Source organism: Pecten maximus, chromosome 14 (genome assembly GCF_902652985.1).
Source record: "Pecten maximus chromosome 14, xPecMax1.1, whole genome shotgun sequence".
Taxonomy (NCBI): domain Eukaryota; kingdom Metazoa; phylum Mollusca; class Bivalvia; order Pectinida; family Pectinidae; genus Pecten; species Pecten maximus.
The window spans coordinates 27,461,373-27,476,939 of record NC_047028.1 but is presented as its reverse complement, the minus strand read 5'-3'; the positions used below and the strand labels follow the sequence as shown (position 1 = coordinate 27,476,939).

The 15,567-nt window shown below is 31.9% G+C and overlaps 1 protein-coding gene across 1 annotated transcript; it reads left to right on the top strand.

Annotated features, from left to right (window-relative positions):
- The first annotated feature begins 254 nt into the window (after nt 1–254).
- LOC117342769 (emopamil-binding protein-like) lies at nt 255–5,500 on the top strand. The gene is made up of 4 exons (XM_033905010.1): nt 255–536; nt 3,112–3,181; nt 3,689–3,871; nt 4,640–5,500. The coding sequence occupies exons 1-4, from the start codon at nt 357–359 to the stop codon at nt 4,882–4,884; spliced, it is 678 nt and encodes a 225-aa protein (XP_033760901.1). The 5' UTR covers nt 255–356; the 3' UTR covers nt 4,885–5,500.
- Nucleotides 5,501–15,567: the final 10,067 nt, after the last annotated feature.

Sequence of the window (15,567 nt, the reverse complement as noted above, 5' to 3'; positions counted from 1 at the left end):
TAAATTTGAGAATGTCAAATATGTAAAACCATCAATTATTAATTTTCCAAATGACCAATCAAAAGTGACGTGACAGATTTTGTCGTAATCGTGTTTTCGTACAATATTTGTTCTCTCTCAAATACATGCGTTCAGAGGCCGTTAAAATGACGTTTTATATGTTTGTGAGTTCATTTAAAGTCAACGATATTGTAATTACAATCGAGATTTTACCAAATAAATACGAAAATAATTAGTATTTCCAGCTGCGGATCGCCTGTGCGTTTCAAATCTCAAACATCACAGTGAACTAGATCGTTAAAAAAACGGCGGGGCACGAAAAAATTGTTTACTAAACCAGGACGACTGGCCACACCATGGGAAACGAATCTTTTGAGTTACAATCGCTCCTTTCAAATGTGACATTTTTGTCACTATCATTTGCTGCCACGTTAGCACTAATCGGGATTGTAGCGGGATTTTTTCTCGGTAAATCTCGAGGTCAACAATGGACTCTTACTTGGCTTGTTTACAATGCCCTAACACATTTTGTATTGGTGAGTTATACAAAAAAATAAACCCTTTACTTATTTTATAGTGGAAAAGAGACTTTAGCTTAACAACACAATATTTGTACCAGTTATCAACCACACTTTAATTGGCCGAATCATAAGATTGGTACCCTGACAGTTATTTGATGCATAATGCGCTTAGCACGTTGGCAAAGGCCGATTATAGTCGGTCTTTGACTTATGTTTGACAAGACATTTTTCAAATTTGGTACCCACGGCCATGTTTAAGTCATTTTTGCTTTTTTTACCACTGAATCTTTTACGTAAATTGATTTTTAGACCATGCAATGTTCAAACTAACACTACGTACCCTGATGGGTTTTTTTTGTCATTTAATTTCAGAATTATCTCCCCTAGGCCTGTCTGGTCAAAGATAGGCAACATGACAACTGCATGCATGCTTGTAATAATGTTTTCATATACACAATTAATATTAATATAATTATGTTGTAAATCTGATTAACGCTTTTGACTTGTGATTGTCATATATATTTGTGCATGCCGACAGCGAAGCAACACTATAATTTCCACTCCAAAATATTATAAACACCACTGAAAATACTTGTAGCCTATATATTAGCCTTTATATGTCCAAAGGGCTGGACAGCTCCCTGGGATCGACATGGTGCTCCATCCACGAGGGTAAACTGGTATCCGATCTGTTTCTTTTATAATTACATCGATTATTTTGTGCTTTATTTATTTACCGTATTTAAAATGTTTTTTTTTTTTTAAGGAGTTATGTATTGATAATAATTACAATGTTGATTCCATATTACTTTTCAATTATTGAATGACGTTTTTATCTGTAAATATTGAATACAATTTTATGAAACTTAAAAAAGGTACAGCTTATATAATTATTGGATTTTCTAGCTGAATTACATTTGTACGTCATGAATGTTCATGATCATGTGTTGCATTGTATTCACTAATGTTATATATCTCAACTACTGTAAGAGCTAGGAGTGGAAAAATACACGGCCAGCTAGACCAGGTTTCGAACCTGGGACCTCGGAAAACTGGTCAGATGCTCTCTCTATATTGAGCTTATAAGTGGTCAGCGACTGGGTAGCTTATAATTAATCACTGATGATTGGCTTTGTCCATTTTCACTACTACTACGTATACAAGGCTGTCACAATTGAACTTTTGGTGCAAACCCTTAAATTAAAGCAGCAATTGTTTTTTGTTTTTCAGCAAAATTAAGGCTAATAATTGTACTTTCAGAGGTGTTGATAGATGTTATTATATCATTTTGGAGTGAAAATTATATAGCTGTAATTCTGTAGCTGTTTACGAAAGTATTGCTAATATAGATATTAATTACTAAAAAAGTATATAATTAAACGATAAAATTCACAAAAACTAAGTTTCAGAAAAAAATTTAAAGCAATGTCCAAAGAAAATATGCTGAAGTAATCATAAGGTTTAGAAATACATGTATACTGTACTTTGGCCATTGGCCCAATAACAGGCAAATTTGACATAGCAGAAATGCCTTAATTGCAACCAAATTGGTATGATGCAATGGTCATGTTAATAGTAATACTGTCCCTTACGCATTAGGCTATGGATATACATGTATAGGCGTCCACAGTTATGGTCCTTTTGTACAGTACATGAGCACTCTCTTCAATAGTGTCTTTTCCATCAGGTTCTGTCAAATATTATGTCTCATTTCAAAATTCCAACCAGCCGCAGTTTAAAAAATATTTTTTAGCACAGGAGTTCGACATCCTATTTTCATTTATTGAACATCATGAGACTTGAAAGTTTAAATGTTTACACCTAGGGAAATTCCAAGATGTTGGATAATTCTAGTAAATAACATGCACTAGAACGAATAATAATACCCTGTCTACACAGACCATCTGTTAGAAATCGTCTGTCTGTCCGTCATCCAGAGCTCATGTACATCACAGCTAAACATGTCCCAAGGTACAACAGATTTAGAGAGGTCACCCATCCAAGTGCTGATCACAATCACGACCTGTGCGACATTACTCAACTCTGGTACATGTAGCCGACAAGCCTGTGATCCAAGAACTGTCGTATAAGTACCAGAGACAGTAAATCATCAATCTAATTAAAATCAGATGTACATTTGCAGGGATTATTTTGGGTTACCAAATGGATGGGTCATTTTCAAGAAAAAGGCCTATCGGTAATATAATGTATGGGCCATCTATAGACATTTAAAGGATTTTTCTGAATCATGTGGGTCATTTAGATAAATTGTGGGCCAATGGCCCCATGGCTCCCTCCAAAATGATCCCTGCATTTGCACTATGCTACTCTCAGCATAAGATGTACATTGCACTACATAAAGAGAGTAGCATAGTGCAAATGTACATCTGATTTTAATGAGGTTGGGTTCATCATATACTTGTAATGGTACATGTCACCATTGTGTTCACTTCTGTTGATCAAGTTATAAAATAATGTATTTTGACATTCAGTAGAAGAGCAATGGATCCGGAACTGCAAGTTTTTTTGGTTATTTAAAAATTTGACGTTGAACTGTTACAGTATGATAGTAGTATGTCATTATTTTCAGGAGGGAGCCTTTGTCTGCTTCTCATTGAGAGGAACTGTCAACAGCACTGACCATTTCTTAGCAACGATTTGTAAGTACATATGTTTATTCAATACTCTGTCTATTTCATACTATAACACATGAAGATGACCACTGACACAATAACAACAGATTTTCTGTTTTATTTACCCTATAGTTTTAGTCCTAGCAGATTGGGATGATCTTAGAAAATAATAATGATAATAAAACAACTTGACATTTACCAGGTATATAAAAAAAGGGGCCGCGGTGGACGAGTGGTTAAAGTGTCCCTACACTTTAACACTAACCCTCCACCTCTGGGTTGCAAGTTTGAAACCTACGTGGGGCAGTTGCCAGGTACCGTAGGCCGGTGGTTTTTCTCCAGGTACTCCGGCTTTCCTCCACCTCCAAAACCTGGCACGTCCTTAAATGACCCTGGCTGTTAAAAGGACGTTAAACAAAAACAAACAAAATATAAAAGATCTATATCAATTGATGCATTGTCTTTGTATATAACTATAGTGATACTCATTAATTATGTAGTATATATGTATTAATAACTCTTCTTGTTTTTAAGGGAAGGAGTACGCCATTGCAGACAAGCGTTGGGGTGTGTCCGATCCTACTATCGTGTCACTTGAGATTCTCACTGTGGCACTCGCTGGACCCCTTGCCCTGCTGTTGTGCTACGCTATTGTGAAGGACAGACCATATCGACACTTTGTACAGATCATTCTGTGCGTTTGTGAATTGTATGGAGGCAAGTAAAACATCACTGTTGAATTTTTATAACCCTGTCAAATTTTTGTTGGATAGTATATATAGTCTAACCATCCATCCGTCCGTTCGCCCTTCCTTCTGTGCATCTGCAACGGGTGAAAATTTTGTGGCAAGTTTCTTGTGTACAGTTATGTCAGATAACGTGTTGGGCCTAATTTTCCCTGGTTATGGCATAAATTAATGTTATTGTTCAATTAATTGGTTACAATGTCATGGATTTAATTTTTTTTTTATTTTTTTTTTTTTTATTTTTTTCAAATTTTAGTTTTGACATGTTTGGTAGTTTCAGGGATTTTTTGGGGCAGTTTTTTCAGTTAAAGTTTTGCATAGGGTCAGACAGGCATGTTAAGTATCTTTTTCCAAGTTTCACCAAAAAAAGTCTTATGATGAGGTGCAGTGTTCGACTGTTCTTTTAGATATTTTATTTTTGGTTCCAGGATCCCACTGGAAACAGTTGTTAAAGTCTTCATAAAGATGGAACAGGCTTATTTGTATACATTTAAAAATTGACTTCTACTTTAGAACTGGCTTCTCACTGCATCCATAGTTAAAACATTGGTGTTGGATATTGTCCGTTTCCTTTTTGTCTTTGGAATTTGAGAAACCAAACAACTTATCCCGAGTCTTTGATTTTGCTTTGATATACGCCAAGTTCACAGAAATGTGTATTGAGTGAAATTCGTCACGGCCTTATAAGGTGTTACTTTGCCTATTTTATCAATAAACCATGAAATATTTTATTATGCAGGTTGGATGACATTTTGTCCAGAATGGCTAAAGGACAGCCCCAATCTTCGCACAGACAGCTTCCTGTATCTGTGGGTCTACCTTGTTTTCTTCAACATGCTTTGGGTGGTCATCCCAATTGCTATGCTCGTCCAGTCTTATCTTGATCTCTACTATGCAGAGGTACAGAAAACGGTCATCACGGAAACCACGACAACCAAGCTCGTCACGCATAATTATAATACAAGGTCCAAGAAAAAAGATTGAAGATGGTTGAAATGAATCTTTTAGGAGTTCACAAAATTATTTTTGTCAACTGTGTATGGATTTTGTTTGATTTTAGAATTTTGTAAAGAAAGAATTCCATTGAGTGTTAAACAAATTCAGCTGTAATATTTAACAGGCATTAGGCTAGCATCTTATAAAATTATTGAACGAGTTTGAAAGATTCTATATTGAATTGGAATGAATAAAAGATTCTGTTTAAATATCACATAGGAAAACAGTAATTTAAATTTCGGACTCAGAAAGTACTTTTTTCATTACCTTGACAATCATGTGACATAATTTATTCACAATGTCACTAAAGTGTTATTACCCAGGGTATATGTATGTAGACATTAATAACATGGCCATATTAAATATGTAGAACAGGCTAATTGCGTGATAAATAAAAACATTTTGTTTTATTCAACAATTAAGATATGGCGATTTTGAAATCCATTAGCAATTGTCAAATATAATTTATTATTAAATATTATTGACATGAATATAAAGATTGAAATATAAGTTAGCATCAAAGTGTCTAACTATACCATGTAAAGCTGCTTGAGGAAAATGATTCGGTAGAACCAGACAACTTAGAGTTTCTTTAATTCTGTTTGGAAAAAGTAAAGATTTTTTTCTCTCTCATTTTGTAGTTGTACATGAAGTAGTGTTAAGGTGTAGTGGTAGTGTTATAAGGATGTTGAGCACACACCTGGACTTGTTCTTTGGGATTATCATTGTTCGGTTTACACCATACTCAGTTATTAAAGGGACATTCCTTCGTTCAGACATTAGAAACATGCAAAATTTCTATTGATGAAATCTATGTCCGAACAAGGATTATATGAGTGTTTGTGCCTAGCTACTAGTAATGAAATTAGTGCCGAAATGTACAGAAAAATGACGATTTGTTCCCAAATACTGTCTGTATTTGCGGTAATTAGTGATACTTCGGGGCAAATTAATAATTTGCAGGGCACAGTACTTGAAGAACTTTGATTAACCTTGCAAGTAAAACTGCTGCCTTAATGTAAAGATTATAACTTTTACTACCTGGGGAAAAATATGTATTTTCCATTAAGTTCCATTTTGATGACATTAACTTTATTGGATCGAAGGAATGCCCCTTTAAAACTGACATCCATTATTGATGGTTTCAAACACAGGGACTTGGCAAACTTCCAAATCTGGAGTTCATATATATATATGCACAGGGGCTTGGCATGTTCCTATGAATCAAAATAAAGCAAATAGCCAGAGGGTTCAACCCCTTGATCATTGTCAGTAATAAATGATTTAGGGGTCGGACTCTGTGGTTAATTTTTTCATTATTGGTCATAGGAATGTGTTAAAGGCTTTTCATGTAAATGAAAAATATTCAAAATTGATCATTTTTATTAACTCACATTCAACCAATAATGCTGACTAATTCCAAATATTACCTGGGTCTTATCACACCAGCTCTTGGCAGTAATGTATATAACAATAACTTTTGTTTATTTGTGCTCAAGTAGATGTAGTATATCTCTTTTGTATTGTGTTGTGATGTCATTCAAGATTGTGAAAACAATTGAGGCCACAAAGTAAAAATATTGCTTTGTGAGCATGTATTTACATTTTATTCCTTGTCATTGAAAGAATATATTTTCACATGAAACTTTTTTACATGGATAATAAGTATTCTATTTTTTGAAGCATTGTTTGCACATTTACATAATATTACTAGAAATGTTTTTATATACATGTATACCGGTATGGTTTTAATATAGGGCTCAATATATTTACACCTTTCCTGCTTTATAAGAGGTATTCAAGTGAAACTGTTACCCCTCCCTAGAACTCCAGGCTGTGTTTAGGGTTAAACTGTAATACCCATACGTGTAGACATCATTTAAATTTTAGTTTAGAAATATTAAAAAATTTCTAGTATAGAATATAAGGAAATTTGTAGTATAGAAGAATTAGGAAGTTTCTAGCATCAAAGACATGGAAAATTTCTAGTATAGAATGAGGAAGTTTCTTGTAGAGAATAAGGAAGTTTCTTATATAGAAAAAAATTAGGAAGTTTCTAGTATAGAAGAGTTAGGAAGTTTAAAATTTATGGCTTTATAATATCATAACAGTTACCAGAAGACTTGTAGTTGATGGCTGTCCATCCCACTGTAAGCTTGATGATGATGTTGTCCTGTTGTCCTACATTGTCATGTAGAGGTGAAAAATCCTCAAACTTTAAATCCTTTTGTCTGTAGGTAGTTGGAAGCAACTCTGAATATTTGTATGTAGGCAGTTGGACACCAGGTAAAAAAAATGTGTATATTCTTGTGTCAAAAATTTCACAAGTATGAAATTTAAAAAAAAATGTTTCTAAAACTTCATCAAAATGCACAGTTCTGTTTTTTTAATTTTTGCATTAGATAAATTAATTTGTTTACAGAAGTATATGACATTAACTTACTGTGATATAATTTTCTACCCATAATTTACAAAATCAATGGAATTTTAATATCACTGTAGCTTGCTTTAATATTTAAACTTTTGTAACGACATTTGTTTTTTTCTAAAATGTCTTGCAGATTTCCACACTGTTGGTCTCTAACTTCACTGAAGATTTTTTGATACAGCTTCAGTCTCATTTTATTTACTAAAAGGTTCACATGTTTCTTGTACAGTTCTTCATCGCTATGACAAATCAAAATTAATTATTCAAAATAATTTGAATATATGGTTGAAAAGCAATCAAAATTAGTTCTGTTGAATATTTTAATGGTGTATTTCAACAAACTTGATGTTTTTTTACCTGAATTTCATTTTTAAACTTAGATGAGAGTTGTATTTTAATTATGTATTTTAACAGAATCTTGATGTAATTTGCCTCTTTAGCAATGTGCATGTTTTATATAAAATGTGGACAAAAGTGTATACTTGTTCCACACACTGACAACTATGGATGCTTGTTTATGTAATATACAGAAAAAAATATATGTCACATTTGCAGCAATTGGACGATTAAAAAACACCAATTTTAAGTTGATATTCTAAAATGTAATTGACATTTCATCATTCGCGTCGACAAAATGTGATAATCCCATCGTCTAACTGTTGTTACTGTCTCAAAATTGGAGGCTTGAAAATGGTAAAATAATTAATAGGATTGACAAGTTAAGAAATGATTAATCAACCAAATATTTGATTCTGGACGATTTTAAAGGTTTCACATTATGATAAAATTCGGGAAATTTTGTATTATATGAAAATTTCTGGTAAATTTATTATAAATGGATTTTGAATACACTGATCTCTCTAAAACAACAAGAATGTGTTACATTTTCTTCTAAGAATTAAAATATTGTGAAAAATATATTTATTGTCTTAGCTTGTCATTGCAATTGTCACCTTGTTCGTTTCATATACAAGTCTGTTATGATGAAATATATGATATTGTTTGTAGATGTTTTAACCATTTCTTGGCTAACCACAGTAGAGCTTGTTCTTATAGAGGTTTGTATCTCTTCATCAACGATTCCCTTTCAGAAAATATCAAAAAGTGACTATGAAGCCAAATTATTAGATCACAAATAACATCCCTTGTACAGTGTACATTGGGTGAAAGAACAAGTATGTCAATAGCATACCTCGGCAGATTCTCATCTTTTCTCTGTCAACTACTTTCTTCTCTGCTTCTTCATCAGGTCATGCTTCCAGTCGCTCGCTAATGGATAAGACCAGGCAATATTTAACAGTGTTTCTACACAGGGACATGGTATCCCTATCTATGTATTATAATGGGACTTGGTTAGGAATCCGTGCCAAGTACCTGTGCCTTTCTACAAGTAATTGTAAAATTTGAAGTTGTCTGGTTTACGGATGTTAATTTCTTCGAGAATATTTCAACAAATCTTCCCACAATCGGTGATCGAACAACCTCTTGGATCGCCTCTAACCGATCTGAATTAAAGTACATTGCTCTTTAAAATTTTCTACCTTCACACGTTCCAATCATGTGCATGTACATAATATCATTTGCCTTTCTTTTGATTGCACGTTTTTAGCTCACCTGGTCCGAAGGACCAAGGTGAGCTTATGCCATACCGTTGCGTCCGTCGTCCGTCCGTCCGTCAACAATTGACTTCTTCTTCATAACCACACATCAGAATTTGACCAAATTTGGTCAGAAGCATCCCTATGGGTAGGGGACTCAGAATTGTACAAATGATGGGGCTGACCCCCTGGGGGCCTCTGGGGCGGGGCCAAAAGGGGTCATTTTTGCGTTATTGGTAAACACTGTGGACTTCAGAATTGTACAAATGATGGGGAAATTTGTAGTATAGAAGAATTAGGAAGTTTCTAGCATCAAAGACATGGAAAATTTCTAGTATAGAATGAGGAAGTTTCTAGTATTGAAGAATAAGGAAATTTGTAGTATAGAAGAATTAGGAAGTTTCTAGCATCAAAGACATGGAAAATTTCTAGTATAGAATGAGGAAGTTTCTAGTATTGAAGAATAAGGAAATTTGTAGTATAGAAGAATTAGGAAGTTTCTAGCATCAAAGACATGGAAAATTTCTAGTATAGAATGAGGAAGTTTCTAGTATAGAAGAATAAGGAAGTTTCTAGCTTAGGACGATTAGAAAGTTTCTTGTAGAGTATAAGGAAGTTTCTCATATAGAAAAAATTAGGAAGTTTCTAGTATAGAAGAATTAGGAAGTTTAAAATTTATGGCTTTATAATATCTTAACAGTTACCAGAAGACTTGTAGTTGATGGCTGTCCATCCCACTCTAAGGTTGATAATGATGTTGCGCATTGTCCTGTAGAGGTGAAAAATCCTCAAACTTTAAATACTTTTGTCTGTAGGTAGTTGGAAGCAACTCTGAATATTTGTATGTAGGCAGTTGGACACCAGGTAAAAAAAAATTGTATATTCTTGTGTCAAAAATTTCACAAGTATGAAATTAAAAAAAAATGTTTCTAAAACTTCATCAAAATGCACAATTCTGTTTTTTTTATTTTTGCATTAGATAAATTAATTTGTTTACAGAAGTATATGACATTAACTTACTTTGATATAATTTTCTACCCATAATTTACAAAATCAATGGAATTTTAATATCACTGTAGCTTGCTTTAATATTTAAACTTTTGTATCGACATTTGTTTTTTTCTAAAATGTCTTACAGATTTCCACACTGTTGGTCTCTAACTTCACTGAACAGTTTTTGATACAGCTTCAGTCTCATTTTATTTACTAAAAGGTTCACATGTTTCTTGTGCAGTTCTTCATCGCTATGACAAATCAAAATTAATTATTCAAAATAATTTGAATATATGGTTGAAAAGCAATCAAAATTAGTTCTGATAAATATTTTAATGATGTGTTTCAACAAACTTGATATTTTTTTACCTGAATTTTATTTCTAAACTTAGATGAGAGTTGTATTTTAATTATGTATTTTAACAGAATCTTGATGTAATTTGCCTTAGTCTCATTAATAGCAATGTGCATGTTTTATATAAAATGTGGACAAAAGTGTATACTTGTTCCACACACTGACACCTATGGATGCATGCTTATGTAATTTACAGAAAAAAATATATGTCACATTTGCAGCAATTGGACGATTAAAAAACACCAATTTTAAGTTGATATTCTAAAACGTAATTGACATTTCACCATTTGCATCGACAAAATGTGATAATCCCATTGTCAAACTGTTGTTACTGTCTCAAAATTGGAGGCTTGAAAATGGTAAATTAATTAATAGGATCCACAAGTAAGGAAATGATTAATCAACCAAATATTTGATTCTGGACGATTTTAAAGGTTTCACATTATGATAAAATTCGGGAAATTTTGTATTATATGAAAATTTCTGGTAAATTTATTATAAATGGATTTTGAATACACTGACCTCTCTAAAACAACAAGAATGTGTTACATTTTCTTCTAAGAATTAAAATATTTTGAAAAATATATTAACTGCTTTGGCTTGTCATTGCAATTGTCACCTTGTTCGTTTCATATACAAGTCTGTTATGATGAAATATATGATATTGTTTGTAGATGTTTTAACCATTTCTTGGCTAACCACAGTAGAGCTTGTTCTGTGAGGTTTGTATCTCTTCATCAACGATTCCCTTTCAGAAAATATCAAAAAGTGACTATGAAGACAAATTATTAGATCACAAATAACATCCCTTGTACATTGAGTGAAAGAACAAGTATGTCAATAGCATACCTCGGCAGATTCTCATCTTTTCTCTGTCATCTACTTTCTTTGCTGCTTTTCATCAGGTCATGCTTTCAGTCGCTCGCTAATGGATAAGACAAGGCAATATTTAACAGTCCCAGTGTAACACAGGGACATGACATCCCTAACTATGTATTATAATGGGACTTGGTTAGGAGTCCATGCCAAGTACCTGTGCCTTTCTACAAGGAATTGAAGTTGTCTGGTTAACGGATGTTAATTTCTTCGAGAATATTTCAACAAATCTTCCCACAATCGCTGATCGAACAACCTCTTGGATTTCCTCTAGCCGATCTGAATTAAAGTACATTGCTCTTTAAATTTTCTACCCTCACACTTTCCAATCACGTGCATGTACATAGCATCATTTGCCTTTCTTTTGATTGCACGTTTTTGTAAAGAAAGCTATTTAAATTTGGAATGGTAGATCCAAGATTCATCAAAGCGATACGATAGTTTTTTCTTGGTTTGGTTTGGTTTAATTTGTTTAACGTCTTATTAACAGCCAAGGTCATTTAAGGACGTGCCAGGTTTTTAGCTCGTCTCTTCGAAGAAGAGTGAGAGCTTATGTCGTCACTACGGCGTCGGCGTTGGTTTTCCAAATGTTAAATTTTTGGTGCAAGTGTTGAAAGGCATAGTAATTTATGGTAATATGGTCCCTGTGGGGGTCAAACTATCCCCTGCCGGAGTTAAACTAAAAGATATTTTGGAAAAAAAACAGATTTTTGAAAAATTTTTGGACTTAGAAAATGTTTGCGTTTAGTTTTTGGTGCAAGTGTTGAAAGGTATTAATACATCACTTCATAATTGTACTAGGGTGCTGATAATTGGCAATAGAGTCCCTCTGGGGTTAGACTATCCCCTGCCAGAGTTAAACTAAAAGATTTTTTTGGGAAAAAACCAGAATTTTCAAATTTTTGGACTTAGAATATTTCTGCGTCAAGTTTTTGGTTAAGTGTTAAGAGGTTTTAATACATCACTTTATAATTGTACTAGGGTGCTGATATTTGGCAATAGAGTCCCTATGGAGTAAGACAATCCCTTCCTGGAGTAAAACTTTAAAAAAAAAATTGGATTTTTCTTTTTAAATCTGTTTTTTTGTTTTTGTTTTTAAATCTTTGGACTTTGTGTTAAGTTTATATTGTGAGTGTTGAAAGGAATAGTAATACATGGTATTAGGTTCCCTGTGGGGGTTAAACTATCCCTTGCCCGAGTTCAACTGAAATATTTTTTTGGGGAAAAAACACATTTTTTTTTTTTAATTTTTGTGCAAATGTTGAAAGCTATTTAACACATCACCTTATGATTGTACTAGGGTGCTGATATTTGGTAAAAGAGTCCCTATGGAGTTACACTATCCATTCTTGGGGTGAAACTGAAAATAAAACAATGTGAAAATGCTCACAATAGACATATTTATACCGGTCCACATTTTTCAAGGGAGACAACTCTCATTAGGATAATATTTTGTCAAAAAAATGAAGAAATATGTCCAAAAGCAATTACATTTGTATTTAATATATTCATTTAATCTACAATAGCATAGCTTGTCTCCCAAATGTTTGTCAATAAATAATTTATATATATATAAATTGGTATGGTTTTGAAAATTGCATGAATTCACAAAGCATAATCTGATCAAGTAAACAATATAAATATTATTAATGCAATTTGCGAAACCATTCCAATTAATATATTTTAATTATTTATTGACAAACATTTGCGAGACGAGCTATGCTGTTCTCCAACAGCTCTTGTTGAGGAGGAGGAAAGCCGGAGTACCCGGTGAAAAAGCACCGACCTACGGTCAGTACCAGACAACTGCCCCATGTGGGTTTGGAACTCGCAACCAGAGGTGGAGGGCTAGTGATAAAGTGTCGGGACACATTAACCAGTCGGCCACCACGGTCTTGGATTTCTTTTAACCGATCTGAATTTAAGTACATAGCTCTTTGAATTTTCTACCATCACACTTTCAGTAACAACATTCTAGGTCGTCAATAAAGCGACTATAACTGTAGATTTCATACTCATGAAACGACAATGTCTTCTTATAAATAGTGAAATAGTATATTGATAAGATATAACGATACACCAGCATATATCGTGTTTTGTAAATATATGTTTTCTGGTTTTAAAGCACTGTTTATCTCGAATAATATTTGTAAACAATGTTATGCACTGGTCTGGGTATTTAAAAATATTGTTGGGGACATTTTTAATTTTCCTAATTAAGGAAAAGCCTTTGTTTTATGACATATTTGTTAAAAATATTACATTAGATAATATTTTCCTGTAGTTTATGTTGACATTTATAGTCCGTTAAACCATGGAGCTTGTCGTAGCTTGATTCTTGTGGCTTGCAGGAACCATTCGGAACAATATACAGAAAGTTGTCAGCTTTTCTTCATGGTGGTGCTGCCTTTGAATTTAGTGTGACCGCATTTATTGTAAGTGTCATTTAACTGTGACTTACATAAATATATTGACTAATACTAAAAAATACGTTGATAATAATTTACGAGCTTGGAATAATTGCATTGAAATATGGCTGATGTATTTCTTTAAGAGGTGTTGCTTTCATGCAATGGAATTTATTAACTACATGTAATTAATTATTGTTTTCTATTATTTGGCCTGTTGGGTTTATGTAATTCGTATTTCAGTATTATAAGAAGCTCACGAAACCATATTCAGGTACTTTCTCCAAAGCAGAAATGATATCTTGATGAAGACATCTGAAAATCATGAAGTAAGTCAGGTGTAGATAAGCTTCCCTTCTCATGACCGAATCGTTAAAATATTTAACACACTGAACAACAGAAATGGATTAATACATTTTTAATTTTTTTTTTAAGGATTAACTTGAATATATCTTTTATGTTATGACGGTATAATAGAAAAAAAAACCGGAGTGTACTCTGAATAAACCATAATGCTGTTTATGATGCGTATGCTTTCGGTTTTTTGTTGTTGTTTTTTTTGTTTTGTTTTTTTGTGTATGACTCCATAACATAAAATATGTATTGAAATTACCAGTTACTGGTATAAACTCTGACATAATTGACCGTGCATAACATGTATATATATACATGAATATAATATATGCTAATCGCTACGAAGATATATATACGATGGAAACTTTAATAGTGATGACGGGATGGTATAAAGATACAATTTGGAATAATATAACCATGGAAACGATTACACTAAAACACATGATGAATAAAGCATGATATAATGTTGAGTCAGAATGATATAACGAAAAGAAGGATATAACGATAAAACGATACATGGAAATGTATTAATGAAACAGCATAATATAATGATCAAATCAAATCATAATGCTGGCATCATATAATATGATAAAATCAAATTATGTAATACATGTATAATGATCAAATCAAGTCTTACAATCATGACATCACATAATATAATGATCAAATCATGTAATATAATGATCAAATCAGATCATATAATATAATGATCAAATAAAATCATAATATAATGATCAAATCATATAATATAATGATCAAATCATATAATATAATGATCAAATCATATATTATAATGATCAAATCATATAATATAATGATCAAATAAAATCATATAATGATCAAATAAAATCATAATATAATGATCAAATCATATAATATAATGATAAAATCAAATTATATAATATAATGATCAAATCAAGTCTTACAATCATGACATCACATAATATAACGATCAAATCATATAATATAATGATCAAATCAAATCATATATTATAATGATCAAATCATATAATATAATGATCAAATCATATATTATAATGATCAAATCATATAATATAATGATCAAATCAAATTATATAATTTAATGATCAAATAAAATCATATATTATAATGATCGAATCAAATTTTACAATGATGACATCATATTAAATAATGAATAAATAAAATCATATCATATGATGATCAAATCAAATCATACAATGATGACATCATAATGATAAAATAAAATCATATAATATAATGATCAAATCAAAAAATACTATATAATGATAAAAAATCAAATTATATAATATAATGATCAAATCATATTAAATAATGATCAATTCAAATCATATCATATGATGATCAAATCAAATCAAACAATGATGGCATCATATTAAATAATGATCAAATCAAATCATACCATATGATGATCAAATCAAATAATACAATGATGACATCATAATGAATAAATAAAATCATATCATATAATGATCAAATCAAATGATATAATATAATGATAAAATCCAATTATATTATATAATGATCCAATCAAATTATAAAATATAATGATCAAATCATATCATATGATGATCAAATCAAATCTTACAATGATGACATCATATTAAATAATGATCAAATAAAATCATATCATATGATGATCAAATCAAATTATACAAT

Coding starts and splice junctions, on each gene's coding strand:
- LOC117342769 (XM_033905010.1), top strand. CDS start 357: ATGGGAAACGAATCTTTTGAGTTACAATCGCTCCTTTCAAATGTGACA. Junction 3,182..3,688: donor CCATTTCTTAGCAACGATTT/GTAAGTACATAT, acceptor CTTGTTTTTAAG/GGAAGGAGTACGCCATTGCA. Junction 3,872..4,639: donor CGTTTGTGAATTGTATGGAG/GCAAGTAAAACA, acceptor TTTATTATGCAG/GTTGGATGACATTTTGTCCA.